Genomic DNA, 20,017 nt, shown 5'->3' with positions numbered 1-20,017 from the left:
ATGACAGAAATCACAAAATAACCAAAGTGCTTTAAATATAAATGACTAATAGCCTATAAAACTAGTTTGTCCAAACATATTATGTAATTAAAACAAATACACATGCACAGAACCCAATTCATGGCTATCATAACTCAATGTATGCTTAGGGTGGGGATGTCCTGGGATGATAATTGTTTCTCTTTTTTTTTGTGTGTGTGTGTGTGTGTGTGTGTAGTACAGGATTATCTGTTTTACTTCCTGTTAAATAGAGACACATTAATGCAGTTGTTCCATTTTAGTAATTTCATTACATATTTGTTAACCTTTATCTTAACTTCACTCTTTCACTTTCCACTGCTTTTTCTTATTCACACTCACTCGCATCCTCAAATCACTTTAGATCTCCACTTATTTCAATAGCACTGCCACAGATATACATCTTTTTCCATCTGTATCTTTTTCTCTCCACCTCTCCCTCCCTATTTTTCTCGCTCTTGCACAAACGCCTGGTTCTTCCACACCCACTCCTCTCCCCTGCCGCCTCAGCCCCAATCAGCATGCAGCCTCGCCCGTCTTGCCAGCAGGTTGTCCATCATTCCCAATTACTGTGGCAACCGTTGCTGCCGGCAGCGGCACGCACCGATCAACCGAGTGACCCCGCGCACCTCCAACATGGTTCCAACATCACAGTCTCTTCCGCACATCTGTTCTGCTCTTCCCCTCACCTAGCGCCGAAAAAGATAAAGAGACCCTGACACGACACACCCAGCATCAATCTACAGAGCGCGCGTGTGTCTAAGTGTGTGTGCGTGTGTGTTCGGCGGATCACAGAGACGATAAAGATACTGAGTAGTTCTTTTAATGAGCGTGCTTGCACGTCTGTCATGTATTCCGTTAACAAGAACAACAAGAGAAACTCTCCTGTGTACAGAATCCCAAGAAACACCCTTCATGACATTATCAACAAACATCTCAGTGATGGAATGTAGATAAGTGAAGATAAATCGTGTGTTTAGTAACTAGTTTACATTAGTTTGCTGCCTGCGCACAAACCTTCTGCATAAAAATCATCAGTCACAAATAAATGAAGTGTAATGAGAGAATAAAGCGCTGGATGCACTTGTGCTGAGAATGATGCTGAGTTGAGTTATTTCCCACCACCCTCTTTCTTTCCCATGGTGCACAGCAAGGCATTGGAATGGTGAAGCCTCCCTCTACTGGTTGATGAAGACATTGCAGCGTAGCTCTCAGAGTTCATGACCTTGATGCAACGTAAAATAAGGCACAGGGAGTGAGAGAGGCGGTTTCAGGACACACATCTGGAAAGGATCTCCTACTTCCAATGGCTCTCGTGGCCACGTCATCAAAATACAGCCGCACATTCCTGTCTGGATGTTTCTTCGCATTCACATTTATCTCCCTGCACAGATTGCGGAAGAAAACCAGAGCAATGTTTACATCTGTGTTCACACGAGTGTGAAATGATGCAATAATAACAGCGTCATGGCTGCCGTTTTTTCTTTTGTTATTATATAAACGGTTCAGTTTCACTATATAAATTATATTGATTGGATTGTTCAGTACTTTTAACATCAAAGGATGGTAATGATACTAAATGATTGTTGAACAGTTGTCTCGTGCTTTTGTAGTTTGTGTTGACGTAATTGTTTAGGAGTCCGTCCTCTGATTAAAGGAACAGTCTGGGTTCAGCATCTGTTATTTGACCGCAGAAAATAGTTTCGATTCATCCCTCAGAGTAATAACAAACAACAATTTTTCAGTGTTCAGTGATGTAATTATGTTGGATGTCTAAGGGGCAAGTGCGTGAGATGCACTTCATATGAAATATACTATAAGTTTACTAGTATTCAAGGCTTAGTTCAGCCAAAAGTGAAATTTCTGTCATTAAGTATTCACCCTCATGTCGTTCTAAACCCGTAAGACCTTCGTTCATCTTCAGAACACAAATTAAGATATTTTGATGAAATCAGAGAGGTTTTTTTTATCCTCCATTGAAAGCACAAAATCATTCAAGGTCTAGAAAAGTATTAAAAACATTGTTAAAATAGTCAATGTGACTACAGTGGTTCAATTGTGAAGCGACGAGAATACTTTTTAATGCGCAAAAACAAAACAAAAATAATGACTTTATTCAACAAATTCTGATACACTTTTTACATTTCAGTGCTTCCAGGTTCTACGTCCGAACGTCGGCTCAGTATTGGCTCACGTGAACCGAGCCGGCCAATACTGTTGTATAAAGTCATTATTTTTGTTTTGTTTTTGTGCAAAAAAGAATTCTCGTCGCTTCATAATATTAAGGTTGAGCCACTGTAGACACACTGACTATTTTAACAATGTTTTTAATACTTTTCTAGACCTTGAATGATAGTAATTTTGTGCTTTCAATGGAGGATAAAAAAACCTCTCGGATTTCATCAAAATATCTTAATTTGTGTTCTGAAGATGAACAAAGGTCTTACGGGTTTGGAACGACATGAGGGTGAGTAATTAGTGACAGAAATTTCATTTTTGTGTGAACTAACCCTTTAAATGGTCAAGTTTTTTGATATGACTAAAGAGACAATGTTAGCATACGATTCCATTATACTACTTTCATATTAACATATAATTGTTAAGTCTTGTGGTTATATGCCACTGTTTCAAAGTCTGGGATACATTTTTTTGGTCCCACTTTATATTAAGTGGCCTTAACTACTATGTACGTACATCAAAAAATAAGTACAATGTACTTATTGGGTTCATATTGAATTGCAAAACACTTTTGCTGCTATTGAGGTGGGATACAGGTAAGGTTAGGTTAGGTAAAGCTTTGGTGGTATGGGTAGGTTTAAGGGTAGGGGTAAGGTGTAAGGGAAGGGTCAACAGTGTAATTATAAATGTAATTACAGAAATTAATTACAGATGTAATTACATGCAGGTGTTTTTAAATTTTAAGTACAATGTAAAAACATGTATGTACACAATAAGTGCATATGTAAGTGCATAGTAGTTAAGGCCACTTAATATAAAGTGGGATCCATTTTTTAAAATTAATTATATAAATTATATTTTTTCAGCAAGGATGCATTAAATTGATCCAAAGTGACAGTAATGACCTTTATACTATTACAAAATATTTCGTTTTCAAATAAATACCGTTGAACTATTTATTTCAAATGAATGCTTTTGCTGTTTTCAATGTCAAAAATAATAAGAAATGCTTCTTGAGCACCAAATCAGCGTTTTAGGATTATTTCTGAAGGATCATGTGACACTGAAGACTGCACTCTAAAAAATGCTGGGTTAAATATGGAAAAAACCAGGGATTGGGTTGTTTTTACCCAGCTATTTTTTTCAACCAATTTTGGATTTATTTTTTTAGCCAGCACTATAGTAATATAGTAAAAGGCATGTTTTTGCTCACCCCCAAATAGGGGGAAATTTGAGGGGTATTGTAAGCTGAAACTTGACCAGCACAGAGACTTGTATTACATCTTGTGAAAGAGGGCATAATAGGTGCCCTTTAACCCAACCTGCTGGGTTTGTCCATATTTAACCCAACTTGGGTTGTTTTTAACCCAGCATTTTTTAGAGTGTGGGTAATAATGCTGAAAATGCCGCTTTAATCACAGGAATAAATTACATTTTAAAAAATATATTAATGTAGAAAATAGTTATTGTAAATAGTAATAATAATTCACAATAATTGCTGTTTTTACCGTATTTTTTGATAAAAGAATTGCAGCCATGGTGAGCATAAGAGTTTTTTTGTTTAGAAACGTCTAAATCTTAACACCCTAAACTTTTGAATGGTAGTGCACATACTTATAGAGGTCAGGTGGTAACAATCATCAGTATTCATAACTTTCAAATCTTATTCATCCTCATGTCCTTCCAAACCCTAATGACAAGATGTACACTCTAAAAAATGCTGGGTTAAAAACAACCCAAGTTGGGTTAAATATGGACTAACCCAGCAGGTTGGGTTAAAGGGCACCTATTATGCCCTCTTTAACAAGATGTAATGTAAGTCTCTGGTCTGGTCAAGTTTCATCTTAAAATACCCCACAAATTTGCCCCTATTTAGGGATGAGCAAAAATGTGTCTTTTACTATATTACTATATTGCTGGCTAAAAAAATAAATCCAAAATTGGTTGAAAAAAATGGTTGGGTGAAAACAACCCAATCCCTGGGTTTGTCCATATTTAACCCATCATTTTTTAGAGTGTAATACAAATGTAAAGCTAATAGTAGTTGCTTTTATGATAGAATTTACATTTTTTGATGTACTGTTCCTTTAAAGGGTTAGTTCACCCAAAAATTAAATTTCTGTCATTAATTACTCACCCTCATGTCGTTCCACATCCATGACCTTCGTTCATCTTCAGAACACAAATAAAGATATTTTGATGAAATCTGAGTTGTTTTTTTTTTTTTTTTAATCCTCCATTGAAAGCAACAAAATTACCACATTCAATGTCCAGAAAAGTAATAAAAACGTTAAAATAGTCAACATGACTACAGTGGTTCAACCTTAATGTTATGAAGCGACGAGAATACTTATTGTGCAAAAACAAAACAAAAATAATGACTTTATTTAACAATTTTCCTCTTCCCTGTCAGTCTGTTAAGCAGTTGGTGCAGTGCTGTGTTTCCATGTTTACGTCCGAAAACTGGCTCATTATTGGCCGGCTTCTGCTTCAGCATCACATGCATGTTAACAATGTTTTTACTACCTTTCTGGACATTGAATGTGGTCATTTTGTTGCTTTCAATGGAGGATAAAAAAAAGAACCACTCGGATTTCATCAAAATATCTTAATTTGTGCTCTGAAGATACAGGTGCGGAACAACATTTTGAGTAATTAAAGACAGAAATTTCATTTTTGGGTGAACTAACCCTTTAATAGTTTGTATTGAACCTACAACTTAATTTAGATGTTTAGGATTGATTCACACCTTCACCAGATTCCAATACCGAAATCAAAATTTAGCTTTGAGTGTAACATCCTTCTCATGTATGCTTTCAGTCCACGAGTCTCATTGAGCTGGGCAACCCTTCTCAGAGTCTGGAGAATGTGTGTCGATGGGCTTTCGAACAGCAGAGGAAGGACACTAATGATAAAGAATACCACGATCACGCCATCTTTCTCACTCGTCAAGAGTTTGGACCCACGGGGATGCAGGGTAAAATGCACAAAGACATTCACCAACACAGCATCATCAACTTCCAGAGTTGCTATTAAAAGCAGATGATTATTCAAACATGAACACACACACACTACAAGAACATGCTACAATGATCTTGAAATGATCTTGACCTCAGGCCTCAGATCAGTGGAAAAGAAGAGCTAAAAATGTGTTTATAGTGATGAAGATGTGAGGAGGACAAACTCAGTCAGGTGTTTTTATGTGTTGCTAGGTTACGCTCCTGTCACAGGCATGTGTCATCCCGTACGGAGCTGCACTCTCAATCATGAGGATGGTTTCTCGTCTGCTTTTGTGGTGGCGCATGAAACCGGCCATGTGTGAGTACCTCCTGCACCCCTGCTTGCCAAAAGCTGTTTTGTATATTTTAATTCACACAACAGTTAGTTCTGGTGTTTGAATCTTATTGGTTGAGCAGCATTCGAACAGATGACTTTCCATTCTTTGTATTGCTTATTAGTCTATTAGTAGTGGGGATTTTATAATGACTCTTTCTTCAAGTTACATTAAAATGCCCAAACAGTAGATGGCAAAAAGTGACTGAATGAGTAAATTGGATTGCTCACAACCGATTCGTTTAAAACACTGATTAAATCATAAATTAAACAAGTGACTGGCTTCATTCGAAACTGTATACTTCCCAACTATACAGTTAGCGAAAAGCAGTATGTGAAAAGATTAGTATGTCCCTATTCACAGTATTCATACAACAGTTGGTGAAAAAGTACCCAGATAACTTACTCCTTCTGAAATGTGCATCCAATGTACATTTTACTGTCTCATGAGGCCATGGGACGGAAGTGAAGTGATGCAACTGATGCTGGTTGGTCATATGACAACGGATGTAGGGCCTCCAAATTACATTCATACTATACAGAACATACTTTTTAACATTAGTGAAGTAATTACTTATTCAAAGAAAGTATCTACTCAGAGAATATACAATTTCAGAAGCAGCCACTGTTTTTATGGGTGAGTCATTGAATGATTTCCTCAACCGTTTAGTTAAAAAACAAATTCATTCAGGAGCACAGCAAGTGACTGCCTATACGATTGAATCATTGATACACTCACTCAACCAATTCGTAAAAAAAAAAAAAAAAAAAAAAAATTGGTTCAGGAACAAATTTATGTAATTCCATTAATAAATTGTGAATAAAATGTATTTTGTGTACATATATATATATATATATATATATATATATATATATATATATATATATATATATATGTATATGTGTGTTATAGGTTGGGAATGGAGCATGATGGGCAGGGGAACCGTTGTGGAGATGAGGTGCAGATGGGGAGCATCATGGCCCCACTGGTGCAGGCTGCTTTCCACCGGTTCCACTGGTCCCGCTGCAGTCAACAGGAACTCGGCCGCTACCTGCAGTGAGTACTAGATGTACATATGCACTCAATCAATCACAACTCTACTATACTGGATTATATACCACCTCATTCTGCCTCTGTAGTTCATATGATTGTCTCCGTGATGACCCGTTCGAGCACACGTGGGAGGAGCTTCCACAGCTGCCTGGGCTGGATTACTCTATGAACCAACAGTGTCGCTTTGATTTTGGGGCCGGATATATGATGTGCACAGCGGTGAGTATTGAATTAAGTGCCGCACAGGCCTTTTCATTCAAATAATGCATTATTTTTATGAGATTGTATAATCACTACAAGCATGTATAATTCTTGTTGACAACCATCAGCTTGCCATAACAATCACCATTTGTGGTCATTGGGTTCACCGTAGACTGCCGTGACCCAGTATTATGTGTTATACATGCTAATAATGCATTATGAATGTAACACAGTACGTTGTGTTAAGTGACTGAGTTTTGATATCTGTACTGTACATGCTGAAGGGAAAAAGCTTAAACAGAATAGTGCACCGGAAATGTTCAATTTGTCACTATTTCTTACGCACATGCTCTTTCAAACTCATATGGCTTTCTTTCTTTGTGGAACATAAAAGCAGGATTTTGAAAAAAAAAATTCCATTCAGGCTTTAGAAAGGACACAAAAGCACATTTAATAAAAAATTTCATAAAAGTGGTCCATATGACTTGAGCACTTTTTTTTCAAATCTTCTGACATAATGCAAGATTTACAGACTGAAATTTAAGTCTTTACTGAACATTTTGTCATCTGCCCTAGCTCTAAAGAAGCAGCACTGATTCATTAACGAATTGTGCTTTTGGGTGGGATCTTTTCAATTAATTTTTTCATAATTTTGCATGTTTGAAAGCCTTTCAAACATGTGTTCTGTGAAAGAAAAAAAAAAAGAATGTCATATGGGTTTACATGAAGGTGACTTCTTTTAATTTTGGGTGAACACATCTTTTAGTGACCAAAAAGGACCAAGTTTTAAAAATCCTTCACACCACATCAGCTGGTTTTATTTTATATAGATGTGTCAATATAAAACAAATTCCAGAATCACAACAAAACATAAATTTCAAAATAATGTCAAACATCTATCTGAGAGAAAATGTGAGGCTAATTATATTGTTTGCGAAAATTGATCAGATAATCAAAACCAGATGGCACGAGTTTGAAATCACTTGATGTTGCTTTAACAAAACTGGATAAAAATGATTTCAAGAATCATTTCTGCTCTAAAAAATGAAATTCCAGCTGAACACCACTGCTTGGACTGTACTTCACTGTCTTGTTAAACCATTCCCTTAGCTGCAAAAGGTGGGGCCGTCAGGAGCCCAGGTAAGGTGTTCTCCTCAGTCCCAATGTGGCCTCTTTCGTTTGAACTTGGTTCAATTCAGATGGTCTTATTGTTAATCATTACATGTTATTGGTTGGTGTTGAACTCATTGTCATTTTGCAGACATGTACGCAGCGGGATACTAAACCCACAGTCGTCTTTTCCTCATTTCAGAATTGATTGGCACAGTTTTTTTCCCCCCATGAATTTAACAGCCTGTGTGACATGAAGTTAAAGGAATGCTTGAGTTCAATACAAATGTAATGATTTAAATAATTTCGACTTGTCCTTCAGTTTCTAAAAATAAAGACAAGATCTGTGTACAGAAATGCACAAATTGATCCATATATGTGCAATATAAGCACATGAATGCTCAATCATCTGCAAAGTTCTGTTTACAACGAGCTCCACACAGAGGAGTTACATATTTTAATGCATATTCTGGAGGTTCATCCAACCAGAACAGTAGTCTCACCACTTAAAGGGTGTTTTGGACAACTTTACATCTTATATAACACATTTTATTTGTTTGTTTATTTTTTTTTTTTTGTATGCAAGAATTAATATATTTGCTTCAGCAAAAACACAAGGGGCACTTTTCTGCTTCTAAACTCTCTGGAATGCCTTGCCCCTTGACTTAAAGGGTTAGTTCACCCAAAAATGAAAATTATGTCATTTATTACTCACCCTCATGTCGTTCTACACCCATAAGATCTTCGTTCATCTTCGGAACACAAATTAAGATATTTTTGATGAAATCTGATGGCTCAGTGAGTCCTCTATTGCCAGCAATGTAACTGAACCTCTCAAGATCCAGAAAGGTACTAAAAACATATTTGAAACAGTTCATGTGAGTTCACTGGTTCTACCTTAATATTATAAAGCGACGAGTATACCTTTTGTGTGCCAAAAAAATAAAAAAATACTAACTTTTCAACAGTATCTAGTGATGGCCGTTTTCAAAACACTGCTTTGAAGCCCTACAAATCTTTTTTCAAATCTTCAAATCAGTGGTTTGGATCTCATATACAAAGCCTCGTTTACTGAAATGACGTGACTTTGGCACTCCGAACTAGGGCTGCACAGCGATTAATCGCGATTAATTGTTTGCAAAATAAAAGTCTGTGTTTACGTAATAAATGTGTGTGTTCTGTGTATAATTATGTGTATATATATATATATATATATATATATATATATATATATTTAAGAAAAATGTTATATTTATATATAAAATATTTATATTTATATATAGTATAAAATATATTTAAATATATTTATTTATTTATACATGCATATATTTCTTAAATTTATACATGTATGTGTGTGTATTTATATATTACATAGAACACACACATTTATTACGTAAACACAGACTTTTATTTTGCAAACGGTTAATCGCGATTAATCGTTGTGCAGCCCTACTCCGAACCACTGAAAGTATTCTTGTCGCTTTATAATATTAAGGTAAATTAAATATGTCTTTAGTACCTTTCTGGATCTTGAGAGGTTCAGTGACGTTTCTGCAATAGAGGCCTCACTGAGCCATCGGGTTTCATCAAAAATATCTTAATTTGTGTTCTGAAGATGAACAAAGGTCTTACGGGTGTAGAACGATATGAGGGTGAGTAATAAATGACATTATTTTCATTTTTGGGTGAACTAACCCTTTAAATTGTAAAAACACTACTGTGAACACATGATTTCGTTTTTCGAAATGAGGGACAAAATGATTTTCTGTGGTAATTGAAAGCATGCCACAGATTCTCTCAATACAGCTCAGACTTTCTTTGAACATCCCTTTAATGTCAGGTTAACCAGGTCATTGCAGTCTGGTGACTTTTCATTGAGTTTTCTACATTCATCAGAAAAAAAGACATCCATGAATAGATTGCCGACTGGAGCAAGTTTAATCACAATACAGTTCCCTGAAATGTCTAAAAATCTCTTCAGGTGCTAAATAATCTTCTAGCTATTGGCCTAGCACTATTTTTCGCTATTTAGCTTGGCAAACTCTAAACAATACTCAAACTGAGATAACGGAAGCAGCCAGCTGGCTACTGCTGAAAACTGTGAGCCATTATTTTGCACTTAGTGTCTTGATGTGTTTGAAACACTTGTTGGGTTTAGGATCCTGCTAAATGGAGTGTCATCATTAGTACCACAGCCAGAGATTCTGGTCCTGTCTACTACGCCTCTCCAAGGGAGGAAAAAAAAAGGAGAGATTTTGCTTAGCATTTGAGGCCATGTCACATCACTGCCCAGCATTCTGTTGTCTACCTGTGCTCTTGGTCAGAAGCTGTATCATAACAAAACCGTTTTTCGTCATTGTTTTGTTTTGCCTGCATGAGATTGCTTTGTTACATAAATGTAACCTGTCCATTACTGAAAATGTATCATACTGTTTCATCATACCTAAATAATTGTGACATGCCATAGCTAATATATTATATTACATTAATGAATAAAATACAATCTATAATTATCTATTATAGAAACAAAGTGTCTGATTGTGTAATACATTTAACGGTGCAGTATGTAAGATTTTTGCAGTAAAATATCCAAAAACCACTAGGCCAGTGTTTTATATTTTGTTCACTTGAGTACTTACAATATCCCAAATATTTCCAACTATTTGTAAATTTTAACCAAGGCTCCGGGACATGTGAGGAGTCACCTGTCAACTGCGTCATACCCACTTTACCCTCGGTTTCCGGTTTTATTTTGTAAAAACCATGGAAACACCAAAGATGCTTTAATATAATATATTAATATAGTATATTGTATAATAGGCAAGGGAACAACTGTTTGGTTACGTTTATAGACAGAAAACTAATTGTTGTTATATAGCTCAACACGTTTAGTCTTATTGTTTAAATCTAATTTTCTTGATTTTTTGCGAGTATCATGCTTTACCATGCCTCAGAGAAAAACACTATTTTGTCAAGTAGCTAACATAGCATAATCAGATGCAGCTTTATTTTTAGTAACAGTAATACAGAATTTTCTCCATCATACAATACGTTTTAAAATTAATTGCATGCCATTTATCAACACAAGCCATCCAGCATTTATTAATGATATTCTAAAATGGATCTATTTTACTGCAGTGTGTCTCAAACAAGTGTCTCACAGCATCCGCCGAGCGAACGCACAGAGTAACATTATTACATTTTCAACACTCTCAAATGTATCTAATATGATAAACAGAGCAGCGTTACCTCATACTCATGTCTGGAAAAGCAGAAGCAGCGCCGGTGACTGTGGCATAATAAAAGTTCCGCTGCTCGTGAGGCGTGTGTTGCGCAATCGCTCAAGCGACCTCGTTCAGCTCCCACAACAGTAACGCAGTAACGTTAATAATCTTATCCATGAACATGATTTCTTCCTGAGTCCTATCCTGATTGTTTCCACCGGCTGTGAGGTGAAGACCTTATGTCCCAAAATTCCATGCTCAAACTTGCTGTCATCAAGCTACGCCTTTGTTTTGAATAGGCCTCTAGCGACCTCTAGCGGGCAGAAATCTTACATATTGCACCTTTAAAAGAAACTCAATTAACATTTCAGAAAAACAAACATTACTATATTTACCCAATCTTATGTCCTTCAGATTCTAGCCTTGTGACTATCTGACCAGCTGCATCTTGTCGTAAGATTCATCTCATTCAAGAGTGTGTGTGAGAGGTTGAGAATGAATTTTCTTCTCTCTATTCCTCTATTTCTCAGTATCGCTCATTTGACCCCTGTAAGCAGCTTTGGTGTGCTCACCCAGACAACCCCTTCTTCTGTAAGACCAAAAAAGGACCCCCCATTGATGGTACCACATGTGGAGATGGGAAGGTACCACCACTCACCCTTTAATGCAGATATGTCCTGATGCATTAGACTCACTCACTCTGTATTTATTTGTTTGCTTTGTTCTCTTCCCCCCTCAGCACTGTTTTAAAGGCCACTGTGTGTGGCTGACTCCAGACATCATAAAACAGGATGGAGGCTGGGGGATGTGGAGTGAGTTTGGCTCCTGCTCTCGCCCCTGTGGAAGGGGACTACAGTTTCGCACCCGAGCTTGTGACAGTCCACGGTGTGTACATCCATCCATCCATCCATCCATTCGTCCATCCACCCACCCATCCAATCTATCTATCTATCTATCTATGTATCTATGTATCTATCTATCCTGTCTGTCTAAATTTTTCACATGTAACTAATTCTTTTTTCCAATTTCTTTAACCTCCTCCAGTCCAGCTAACGGTGGACGTTCTTGCTCCGGCCCAAGCTATCAGTTCCAAATGTGTAATACACATGAGTGTAAGGACCCGTACCACGACTACAGAGCCGAGCAATGTAGCATGATGGACAACAAGTTTGAGTACCAGAATACCTGGCACCACTGGTTGCCTTATGAACACCCTGACCGTAAGTAATACAGAAGACTTCACAGACTGTACAGAGTTGACAACAGATACTGAGCTACAAAACAGCTAGAGAGCATTGGCCACAAATACAACATCAAACACAAAGTTTAAATAAAAGACTACCCTAAAACAGTACAGTACACCAACAATGTATCTGGACCACAATACTTACCTTGAAACCTTAAGGAACTAAATACCCTTAATGTGCTAATACAAACCTTTTTTTTTTCTCTCTCTCTCTCTGAAAGTGAATTTCTGTGCAATAAGCAAAGCCAAATAGAAAAACAAATTAACACTATGTAATCTATTGCTATATTTGTACATTTTATTCAAATAGTTTCTCACTCCTGTCCTGCACAATCAAGATCAGTTTGTCAGCCAGGCTTACAACCGGGCTGATGTAATCCATCGCTCCACACAGCTGCTCTCGCTTACACAGTGGGCACACATGAGAATATGATTTCACTCAAAACCCCCTCTTTTTTTTCAATGTGTACTTCTACACCATTCATGACATCAGTGAGAACATGAAATCCCTCCAGTGTCATTAGCGCTGTGGACATCTGCCTTAGTTTTATTATCAACACAACTACATCCAAAGTAATGGTCATGTAAAGAGGGACTTTTTGAGTCTTTTATTACTGTCATGTCAATTATGACTGAACAGAGTAATTCACAGAAGAATGTTTGTGGTTTATGTCTCATACCATGAAATTGTTGGCTTGGATATACTTTGACTTAGATGAGGCACACACACACACACACATACAGAGTGCAAGTAAATGCTTTTAAATTGCTGGTGTATCCAGCAGCCATCACATTGTTCATGGATAATGTTTGGTCTTTATGGGAAATTGAGCTGGACTTAAAATATACTTCTGGAACTGAAGTGTCTAGTTTTGGGATTATACACACCAATGTTGGGAATCCGTCTGGGATGATATAATGTAAAATGCATTTATAGTAGACCATTCACACTTAATCAAGGTTTTTTTTTTTTACAGATAACATATGGAAGCTGTTTTCTTTTAAGAGTTCACAATCTTTTCAATCCTCGTTAATATGCATTTGATCTTTTTGTTGTATATCTCAATCCATCATTCAGGGATCTCTCTTGTTTTCCATAGCTAAGCAACGCTGCAAATTGTACTGTCAATCCAAAGAGACGCGAGCTGTAGTCAACATGCAGACTCTGGTGGAAACTGGAACACGCTGCTCCTACAAAGATCCCTACAGTGTGTGTGTGTACGGAGACTGTGAGGTGAATAACTGTATGTACCTCTTGTAAATGTGTGTGCTTTGTTCCCTTTTGCTTATGGTGTCTCTCTCCCTTCAGAAAGTGGGCTGTGATAATGTAGTTGGATCAGCTTTTCAGGAAGACAAGTGTGGCGTCTGTGGGGGAGACGGAACCAAGTGCAAGACTCACAAGTTTAACTTCACCTTTGTAGAGAAGAAAGGTACGTCTTCCTAGCACACATGTAGGCTTGCTTCCAAAACCTAGCGGAGGCCGCATTTTAAGGCATCATAAGCTTACAATCCAGACACAATGGCTCTTCCAAACATTGGCATAATTATGCTACCTCCTAAGGATCTTGCCTGAGAGCCCAATCACCTTTGAGTGTAAACTAAACGAGCCAATGGACATTGGCACCCGAGATTTGCATTGTGCACTTCACCCTGCGAAGCGGGTATAAAGGAAGAGCGTGTTTAGTTGCACATTAAGCTTTCGCTTTAGAGTCGAGCATCTCTTGCAATTCTGCACTGCAATCATAGTTCGAGTGTTCTATGAACCTGGGAAAAGCTCTCTAGAGAGTGTTGGTGTGATGGCGCGACAGCGTTAGTTGCTACTACTGAAAATTCAAGATTCAAGATTCTTGATTGTCAGTATACAAAGTACAGCAAAATTAGAGCAATCGTTACAGTGCAATCAGAGTTAGTTTGACTAATAGATAATTAACTAATAGATAACCAATGAGAAATTCTCAAGTGGGAAAGTTACTTTGTTGGAAAGCAAACTCATTTGCATGAGGGGAGTAAGCTGGCAGTTTGTGACTATTTATACTTAAATATAACAAACACACACTGCATTCTATGAGAAGGTGATGTCCACCAAAGTGTGAGTCATTAAACAAGGAATATTTTGATAGGAGACACTACCTAAATGGGGCTACAGTATCCAGTAGTTCTATCATCAGGCATGCATAACACTATACGATATATACAGTACACTATATTGCCAAAAGTATTGGGACACCCCTCCAAACCATTGAATTCAGGTGTTCCAATCACTTCCATGGCCACAGGTGTATAAAATCAAGCACCTAGGCATGCACACTGCTTCTACAAACATTTGTGAAAGAATGGGTCGCTCTCAGGAGCTCAGTGAATTTGAGCGTGGTACCGTGATAGGTTGCCACCTGTGCAATAAGTCCATTCATGAAATTTCCTCACTACTAAATATTCCACGGTCAACTGTTAGTGGTATCATAACAAAGTGGAAGCAATTGGGAACAACAGCAACTCAGCCACAAAGTGGTATGCCATGTAAGCGCATGCCGGGGTCAGCGCATGCTGAGGCACACAGTGTGGAGAAGTCACCAACTTTCTGCAGAGTCAATAGCTACAGACCTCCAAACTTCGCATGGCCTTCAGATTAGCTCAAGAATGCAGAGAGCTTCATGGAATGGGTTTCCATTGCCAAGCAGCTGCATCCAAGCCTTACATCACCAAGTGCAATGCGAAGCTTTTGATGCAGTGGTGTAAAGCACGCCGCCACTGGACTCTAGAGCAGTGGAGACGTGCTCTCTGGAGTGACAAATCACACTTCTCTGTCTGGCAATCCGATGGACAAGTCTGGGTTTGGCGGTTGCAAGGAGAATGGTACTTGCCTGACTGCATTGTGCCAAGTGTAAAGTTTGGTGGAGGGGGGATTATGGTGTGGGGTTGTTTTTCAGGGATTGGCCTTGGCCCCTTAGTTCCAGTGAAAGGAACTCTTAATGCTTCAGCATACCAAGACATTTTGGACAATTTCATGCTCCCAACTTTGTTGGAACAGTTTGGGGATGACCCCTTCCTGTTCCAACATGACTGCACAACAGTGCACAAAGCAAGGTCCATAAAGACATGGATTGGCGAGTTTGGTGTGGAGGAACTTGACTGGCCTGCACAGAGTCCTGATCTCAACCTCATAGAACACCTTTGGGATGAATTAGAGCGGAGACTGCGAGCCAGGCCCTCTCGCCAACATGACTGCCTGACCTCACAAATGCGCTTCTAGAAGAATGGTCAAAAATTCCCATAAACACACTCCTAAACCTTGTGGAAAGCCTTCCCAGAAGAGTTGAAGCTGTTATACTGTAGCTGCAAAGGGTGGGCCAACACCATAATAAACCCTACGGATTAAGAATGGGATGTCATTAAAGTTCATGTGCACATAAAGGCAGGTGTCCCAAAACTTTTGGCAATATAGTGTATATGTATATATTAGGGATGTCCCGATCAGGTTTTTTTGCCCTCGAGTCCGAGTCCGAGTCATTTGATTTTGAGTATCTGCCGATACCGAGTCCCGATCCGATACTTCTATAATACATCAAAAAAAGAATAAAGAAGAGCGAAAAAAAAAAACAGATCCAGGACTTTCCTTATTTTTTATTTAATTACAAACAGAGCACTTCTGTGAGGTAGCTTGAACAATCAAGTAATAAATAACATAAATTGTTCACTTCACTTTAGTGCAACAGTAAATATAAAAAAGGCTAATATAAAAACAAATATATTTGGTTTGATTTGGTTATGCTGCAGTCTGTGTAATAACTAAAATAATGTTTATATATATCATATTTTCTGGCTAGTTTACTTTAGTTTTTTATAATACACCATACTTTAACCCAAACTGAATAATAAAAAAACAAGTTTAAATGGGTAAATCTTCTATTATTATTTTTGATTCTTAATTTTCTTTTCTGTCATACTCAAATTCTTGTTAAAACACATTAGACATACGTATTGTGTGCATTTTGAACACTTTGTGTGAAATTATATTTATTTTGTCCATCAAAAGTGTGCTTTCACTTTAATTACGCGTCAGCAGAGACTCGGTGCCGAGACGATCGCGGCACTGCTGCTTACGCGACGCTCCTGCCTGACGCTTTACGAGCTGCTCCTGCTGCCTGTGTGAATGCATCCGTTGGTTGACATGCACGCTGAAAAAAATATGCGCTACTCACACGCCGCTTACGCTTGCAGTGTGAAACAGGCCTAACTCTGTGCCACCGCATCACTATAGATGTATTAAAAATAATGAGAATATATATACATATATATCCGAGTCCTGATCGGGAGGTAACGTCCGATTCCGATCGAGTCTGAAACCACATGAACGGGCCCGATTTCCGATCACGTGATCAGATCTGGACATCCCTAGTATATATCTTTTAGGGAAGGCAGAGGGTAGCCAGTGATATTTTTGTGCTGAGTTGATCACCCCTTGAAGAGTCTGCCACTAAGCTACGTACCACGTAGAGATGCAGTAAGTTATCATACTCTCAATAGAACAGCGATAGAAGGACACTAGCAGCTGCTCTTGTATGTGATTCTTTCTGAGAATCCTCAGGAAATAAAGTCGCTGCTGTGCTTTTTTGACTACTGCTGAGGTATTTGTGCTCCAGGAGAGATCCTCAGTGATGTTCATGCCCAAGAATCTGAAGGCTGGAACTCTTTCCACGCAGACCCCGCTAATGTGCAGAGGTGTGAGGTTTGTGTTGTGCTTTCGGAAGTCAATGATGAGCTCTTTTGTTTTAGAAGCATTCAAGGCCAGGTTATTTACCCCACACCATTCTGTCAGTCTCTGAATTTCATCTTTGTAAGCTTTTTCCTCTCTTCCTGAGATTAGTCCAACTACGGTCGTGTCATCTGCGAATTTGATGATAGTGTTGGTAGAATGGGTTGGTGTACAAGTCATGAGTGTAAACGACATAGAGAAGTGGACTCAGCACGCAACCTTGTGGGGCATTAAGGTGGAGGAGTAATGGGGGCCTAACCTTCTGGGGTTGGTTGGTCAGGAAGTCCTAAATCCAGTGACAGATAGATGAGGAGAGACCTAAGTCCAGCAGTTTGGCTACCAGCCTGTCAGGGATAACTGTGTTGAACACTGAACTATAGTCAATAAAAAACATCCTCACATAGCTACCATGGCGTTCTAGGTGGAGCAATGCTGTGTGCAGGGCAGTAGCGATGGCATCTTCTGTGGATCTATTGGTTCTGTATGCAAACTAATGTGGGTTGAAGGTGTCTGGGAGGCTGGATTTGATGTGCTGTTGGACCAGCCTCTCGACACTTGTGTCCTTTCGAGTATTGAACTCAAGTAGCCAGTAAACACCAGAACCCACTTTGTGTCGTTCAAGCTTGCTGCTCCATTCCCCTCTACGCACCAGATACATGCGCTTATCTGCTTCACAGGTGAGTTCCCCTCATGGCGAACCCTGCTTTGAGTTCCTCCAGCACCTTCGGCAGTCAGACGTGGTAGAGCATCAGGCACCAGGTCTAGCAATTGTGTGTATGACCAAGGTCAGCCCCTGTGCTAGTCTAGGTGCCCATGTATTGTGATTCCCCCAACTGGGTCATCCCACGTGTATTCTTCCACGGTACAGCTTCCCTCATGGCAAGCCCATGTCTTTTCCTGGAAGAGCTGCTCTGCTGTCTCTGCTCTGTACTCTGCTCAGATTTCATCCAACTAGGCTGAGTCTACCACAGGGACCTTCCATATGTAGCACTGCCCTGATTGGCCAGTCCATATATGTAATTTCCAAATAATACCTCCTACATGCAGGATGTGTCTCTGCAGTATTCCCTTATGGGGGTATGCTTTCCCAGTGTTATCCAGTGTCTCACTGTATGGAACAGCAGTGATAGACAATTCTCCATCTAAGCTCTGTCCTTCTTCCGCCACAGCAGGTGCAAGGGGGCTGCAATAGTGGTTCTTTAGGATCCCAATTCGTCAGTTCAGTTCTGACGTAAAATCGAACGTGACTGACTGAAAGAGAATGTCTTGGTTATGTACTGTATGTAATGTATGTTACGTTCCATCGCCACAATTGCTATACCATTGCTAAACGGCCTGAACACACCGTCTCAGCTCCTCACCGAAAACTTTGTGCGACTGCAGGCACTCTTCATTTATACCCGCTCCGCAGGGTGGAGTGTGCGATGCAAATCTCGCATGCCAATGTTAATTGGCTCAATTAGTTTACACTCAAAGGTGATTGGGCTCTCAGACGAGATCACAATTTGTCCATTCAGTCCTGACGTAACGTACATACGTACGTAACCGAGACATTTCCCAGCTTACATACATAACTGAGAAACCAACACAGCTTTCTTGAACCCGCCTTTTATTACTGTCCTGCAAATTATGACTGAACATAGAATAATTCAATGAAGAATGTTTGTGGTTTATGTCTCATACCATAAAATGTGGATACCTTTGATTCGATAAGGTAATCATTTTTACAAAATGTTTTTTACATCTTGCACTCAAATTTACAAAAGCCAATACCATAACCCAGGGTTTCCCAAATGCAGATTTCTTGAACCTCTGGGGGTTCGTGAGTGAAATGCAGGGGGTTTGTGAGTTGATGAAAAGCTAAAAAATTAATAAAATGTAACATTAAAATAGACAAATGGGGCTGCACAATTAATAAAAAAAAAACATTAAAACTGAAAGTGTGATGTGATTATTATATTGCGATTATCAAATCCAATTATGATTTTTTACATTTTCAACTTTCTTTGTGTAAAGTTTCTGTTTGAGCATGAAAAAGGTCTGCAAAGTTACAAAGCAACTGAACTACCTGAAATGCCTCGATTGTAGTCTTGAGTTGTCTTCTAGGAACGTACACATCACAATATTCCTCATTTAAATAATTTCCGACCAAGCATACATAAAAAAAAAAGAAAAAAAAAGAAATGAGCTGAGTTAGTAGTGTGTTGAAACTTGCACTTATGTTAAGGGGTGTGACATTTCTGAAACACGCTCGAAGCGGTTGACCAATCACAACACATTGGTCCAGCACATTGCCCTTTTTAGAAGAAGAGGCTTCATAGAAACCAGAACTGAACAGAGAGTTACTGACAGACTGGGAAGAGAGGTGCTGCAACAATGTAAAATATGTGTTTTTTGAACATTCAAGCATGAAAACCTATTCTAGTAGACTCCAAAAACGAAAATCAAGAATTTGAAAAAAGGGTAGGCTATAGGTCCAAATATTAATATTGTAACTTGTATTGTTAGTTGGTTCTTATAAAGAGTGAACCCAAGTGTGAACACCCTTTAAAGTAACTATTTACATTAGCAGTAGAGTTTCTGTTCTTTATTCCTGGATGCCTCAGCAGTACCAAAATAAGACATTTTCAAATTAAATGAAATGTCATATTAATTCAAAATATATAATCACAGAATAATCACAGTATAATTCCTTGCAGCCTTATATATAAATAATTTTCAAAATAAAACACAAAAAAAAAAATATTTTATCTGTTTACTTGTATGTCATGTGACCATTAACCAACACCAGAGAACATCTGTCACGGTTCTCTGATGTTGGTTAATTCTGAAATTGTGTCATTAAATTATTGAGATATAAACTTAAAATCTTAGGGGGTACTTCAAATATTTGACATCTA

The 20,017-nt window shown here is 38.4% G+C and overlaps 1 protein-coding gene across 3 annotated transcripts in view; it reads left to right on the top strand.

Annotated features, from left to right (window-relative positions):
- The window catches only part of LOC125259363 (A disintegrin and metalloproteinase with thrombospondin motifs 2-like), a 196,322-nt gene that overhangs the window by 160,962 nt on the left and 15,343 nt on the right, over positions 1-20,017 (top strand). For 2 of the 3 annotated variants that reach the window (XM_048176979.1, XM_048176981.1), the window contains exons 6-15: positions 5,017-5,173; positions 5,409-5,514; positions 6,443-6,586; positions 6,670-6,802; positions 7,895-7,924; positions 11,649-11,762; positions 11,858-12,003; positions 12,163-12,338; positions 13,465-13,598; positions 13,674-13,794. In XM_048176979.1, coding sequence (XP_048032936.1) covers positions 5,017-5,173; positions 5,409-5,514; positions 6,443-6,586; positions 6,670-6,802; positions 7,895-7,924; positions 11,649-11,762; positions 11,858-12,003; positions 12,163-12,338; positions 13,465-13,598; positions 13,674-13,794 — 1,261 coding nt within the window. The remainder of the gene's footprint in view (positions 1-5,016; positions 5,174-5,408; positions 5,515-6,442; positions 6,587-6,669; positions 6,803-7,894; positions 7,925-11,648; positions 11,763-11,857; positions 12,004-12,162; positions 12,339-13,464; positions 13,599-13,673; positions 13,795-20,017) is intronic. The other variant, XM_048176980.1, reaches the window with a different exon arrangement.

The sequence above is a fragment of the Megalobrama amblycephala genome, linkage group LG23 (assembly GCF_018812025.1).
Source record: "Megalobrama amblycephala isolate DHTTF-2021 linkage group LG23, ASM1881202v1, whole genome shotgun sequence".
NCBI lineage: Eukaryota > Metazoa > Chordata > Actinopteri > Cypriniformes > Xenocyprididae > Megalobrama > Megalobrama amblycephala.
Note: the sequence above shows the minus strand (reverse complement) of the source record. Positions and strands in the feature narration are given on the sequence as shown.